General features: G+C 37.9%; 1 protein-coding gene across 3 annotated transcripts in view; it reads right to left on the minus strand.

Annotated features, from left to right (window-relative positions):
* LOC106879723 (uncharacterized) overlaps window positions 1–4233 on the minus strand; it is a 120308-nt gene that overhangs the window by 58401 nt on the left and 57674 nt on the right. For all 3 annotated transcript variants that reach the window (XM_052967826.1, XM_014929403.2, XM_014929404.2), the window contains exon 9: window positions 1918–2000. In XM_052967826.1, the coding sequence (XP_052823786.1) occupies window positions 1918–2000 (83 nt within the window). The remainder of the gene's footprint in view (window positions 1–1917; window positions 2001–4233) is intronic.

Consider the following 4233-nt stretch of genomic DNA (forward strand, 5'->3'; position numbering starts at 1 on the left):
CAGAAGAAATACTGCAAAGCAGAAGAAATACTGCAAAGCAGAAGAAATACTGCAAAGCATTTTATCCAACATTCTAATAATTTCCCTAATCTACTGCTTTGAACTGATACTTTATTTTAGCAATCATGGAAGGATGAAAGGCAAAGTTGATCACAGTAAGATTTGAGAGCCAAAATAAACACTGCCTGGTACTTTATCCTATGCTCTAGCAACTGCCAATATGATGCCTTCTTTTTTTGCCAACTGAAGTCAGTTTTAGGAGTCTCTACAAGGTAACTTGACCAGCTTGAAATAGCAGCTAAAAGCTTCCTCAAATCATACCCCTATTGTTTTCAAACAGAAAGGACACATGAGATAACCTAGTCTTAGAAATACTTGGTAAAAAAATAAAACAGAATGGTCACAGCTGGAATACCTTTGATCATAGGTTTGTTCAACAGGGGTTGACCTAGGGCTAAACAGATCTATAAAGTAACTTCTATGTGGTCATTCAACCTGCTAGAAATAGTAGCCAACTCTCACTCAAGGTACACCCTACTTAAGGCTGGATTTAGATCTAGTGGGGCCCTGGACTTATACATTTTGGGAACTTACACAATTTTTCTAATACAAAGCATAAAGTAAAAACAGACCAATAAATCGAAAGAAAGTTCAATAATTTTAAAAGAATTCAATTAAAAAAACACTTCAACAAGTTTTAAAAAATGCAAATTATTTATTTGATGGTTGTAAATATATTTTTTCATTTTTAACTCCAAACTTTGTGCTTCTCTGAGATAAAGGTGCTTCCAATGCTTTGCAGACCCTTGGGTAATGGCCATACATATAACCTTGACCCTTTTGTCTTCAAACAGGAAGGTTACATGAGGTATTCTAACTCTAGAAATACTGAATAAGAGATGGAATGGTCACAAATGGAATTCTTTTATTCATAAGGCTGCTTGACTCTTCATTTCATATTGCTCAAGTTCACTCAGCTGTAGAAATGAATAGCATCGTCACTGATACTAAGCTGTATCAGCCTTTGCCTTTCCCTTGGATAACATCAGTGGCATGGAGAGGGGAGGCTGGTATGCATGGGTGACTGTTGGTCTTCCATAAACAACCTTGCCTGGACTTGTGCCTAGGAGAGGAACTTTCAAGGTGCAATCACATGGTCAGTCATGACCAAAGGAGGTCTATTCCCTTCTTTCTTTTTTTTTAAGGCTACCTGATTGAAGATAACCTGAAGCTCAGCAACAAAAGCTTCTGTCTTACTTAATCACTAGTTAGAACAGCAAGTTAATAGAAACTATAGATGATGCTTAGTGACTCATGGGAGATGTTCATGTACTGTGTAGGATGTTTCAGTTCTGATAAAATATTTATTTCACAAATGAGTCAGCTAAATAGAAGTAGGCATACATTTATTGTTTGAGCAATCACAAACAGAAAGACAGATGGAAAGAGGAGGAAGGAGAGAGAAAGCAAGGTGAGAAGAAAGAGAGAGAGAGAGAGAGAGAGAGAGAGAGAGAGAGATGAGAAGGGGAAAAAGACAGAAGTGAGAAGAGTGACATATAGAGGTGAAAAGAGAAACAGAATCAGACAGAGATGAGGAGAGAGACAGAGGTGAGGGGAGAGAGAGAGAGTTAACAAAGAAAGAGAAAGATCATGGTGAGAAGAGAAAGAGGGAGGGAGGCAGAGAGATAACAGAGAAGAGACTAATAGAGGGAGAGAGACAGAAACAAGAAGAAATACAGAGTCAAATATGAAAAAGAGAGACAAACAATCAAGGATGGGAAGAAGAGAACAAAGAAGAGATTAAAATGGTGAAAAGAGAAAGACAGATGGAAAAGAATTAGAGACAAGTGAAAACTAGAGAGAGAGAGAGAGAGAGAGAAGGAATGTGTGAGAGAGCAAGAGAGAAATGTTACTTACCTGAGATCTAATATAGGTAATGGAGGGATTGCCAACAGTTGTTTAAACTGATGAGTGTTGAGTACCTGTCCTTCAAAGTCGACCTGAAATGTTAACAAAAGGTTCAGTGAGACTGCAGCATCATAAATGGTTAGATGATGATGATGGTAATGATGGTGAGGACAACTGGTGGTGGTGATGGAGGCTTACACACACTTGACAAACACAGTTTTGAGTTCAGCCCCACTATATGGCACCTTGGGTAAGTGTCTTGAGTTATAGCTCTGAGCCATCCAAAGCTCTGTGAGCGAATTTGATAGGCGAGAAACTGTAGAAGTCCTCTGTGTGTGTGTGTAAGAATGCATGCACGTGCACAAACGTGTGTGTTTGTGTGTGACTGTGAATGTTGATATTCTATACTTGTCATCCATGGTAGATATCCCTAGTTAACACTGCAACCAATCACTCAGCACTTTGGAAGCCTTCTGGAATAAATGAAGAGCATCCAGCTGTCAGATCCTGCATCACATAACATCCTGCCTAACTGATGCTAGCTTGAAAAACTGGTGATAATGGAGGATAATAGTGGTGATGATGTTCATAGTAAGTATCTTTTATCTTTTACTAGTTTTAGTCACTGGACTGTGGCCATGCTGGGGTACCACTTTGAATGGTGCTTTTAATCAAACAAATTGACCCTAGTAGTTATCAGTCTCTTTTGCTGAACTGCTAGGTTATAGGGATGGAAACAAACCAACACCACTTGTCAAGTGGTGATGGGGGACAAAGACAAGGACACACAAACATACATATTTATTTATTTATTTAGCTAACTAGCTCGCTATGTAGTAGTAGTAGTGGTGGTGGTGGTGGCAGTAGTAGCAGTGGTGGGAGGAGGAAAAACAAGAAATGAAAGAATGGGTGGAGCCAGGTGGTTGACTCAAAAAAACTTTTTACCATTGTTGTCGACCCAACTCACTAACATGTTATGCTTTAATACCTCAGCCTCATGACTACTTGCAGTAATGGTGTGAATGTTTTGGACTTCCTCGAAAATTTTAATAGGCATACACCAGTATTCCCCCAGTGCAGTGTATAACAGAGAGAGTGTGTATACAACATATTTATTCAATGTTTTTACTCGTCTTTTTTTGTTATTGTTATTGTCCCTTTACTTTTGTAAATTAATTAATAAAACGATTTTATTTATACAAGAGAGACAGAAAACTTGCATTCAGCAAAAATGTATTTTTTCATGTTTCATGTACAAAGCAAAAATTGTATATCATTTTACCAACCAAATGCTCCATTTTTGTGGGGGGCTTTTTTGTAGTTGGTTTTATCTTTTATCTCATTTTCTTTTTTATTTGTTCCAGTCATTAGACTGAGACCAGACTGCGGCCATGCTAGGGCACTACCTTGAATTTTTAGTTGAATGAATTGACCCCAGTACTTATTTTTTTGTTAAGCTGGTACTTATTCTACTGGTTCTTTTTGCCAAACCACTAAGTTATAAGGATGTAAATACACCAACACTGGTTGTCAAGCAGTGGTGGGGGACAAACATACATACACACATAGATACATAATGGACTTCTTTCAGTTTCCATCTACCACATCCACTCACAAGGCTATGTTTGGCTCCCAAGATTATAGAAGACACTTGTCACACAGTGGGACTGAATCTGGAACCACGTGGTTGATAAAACAAACTTCTTACCACACAGCCATACCTGCACCTGGCTTACAAGGTTCTTGATCTGAATTCATATGTTGAAACAGATTTTGTTGTATCATGTAGTGGGAGATAGGGGAACATTATGCCAATAATAAACACATGTACAGGCGTGGCTGTGTAATAAGAAGTTTGCTTTCCCAACTACATGGTTCTAGTTTCAGTCCCACTGTGTGGCACCTTGGGCAAGGGTCTTCTATTATACCATTATGAGTAGATTTGGTGTCTGCGTTTGTCCCCAACCACTGCTTGACAACTGGTGTTGGTGTGTTTACATCCCTGTAATTTAGCAAATCAACAAAAGTGACCAATAAACTAAGTAGTTGGCTAAAAAAAATTAAGTACTGAGGTCAATTCATTTAACTAAAATTTTTTCAAGGTGGTGCCCCAGCATGGCCAGTCTAATGACTGAAACAAGTAAACAATGAAAGATACTTGCACATTCTATTTCAATTTTTATTAATATTAGTTAAGTAGTTAGCCATTTAGTTAATTAACTAATCAACTATTTGATTAATCATTTGGTCAATCAGTCAATCAGCTAGGTTCATCAGGCTGAATGAGTGATCAAACATTTGATCACTTAATTGGTTAAATGGTTA

Source organism: Octopus bimaculoides, chromosome 5 (genome assembly GCF_001194135.2).
Source record: "Octopus bimaculoides isolate UCB-OBI-ISO-001 chromosome 5, ASM119413v2, whole genome shotgun sequence".
NCBI lineage: Eukaryota > Metazoa > Mollusca > Cephalopoda > Octopoda > Octopodidae > Octopus > Octopus bimaculoides.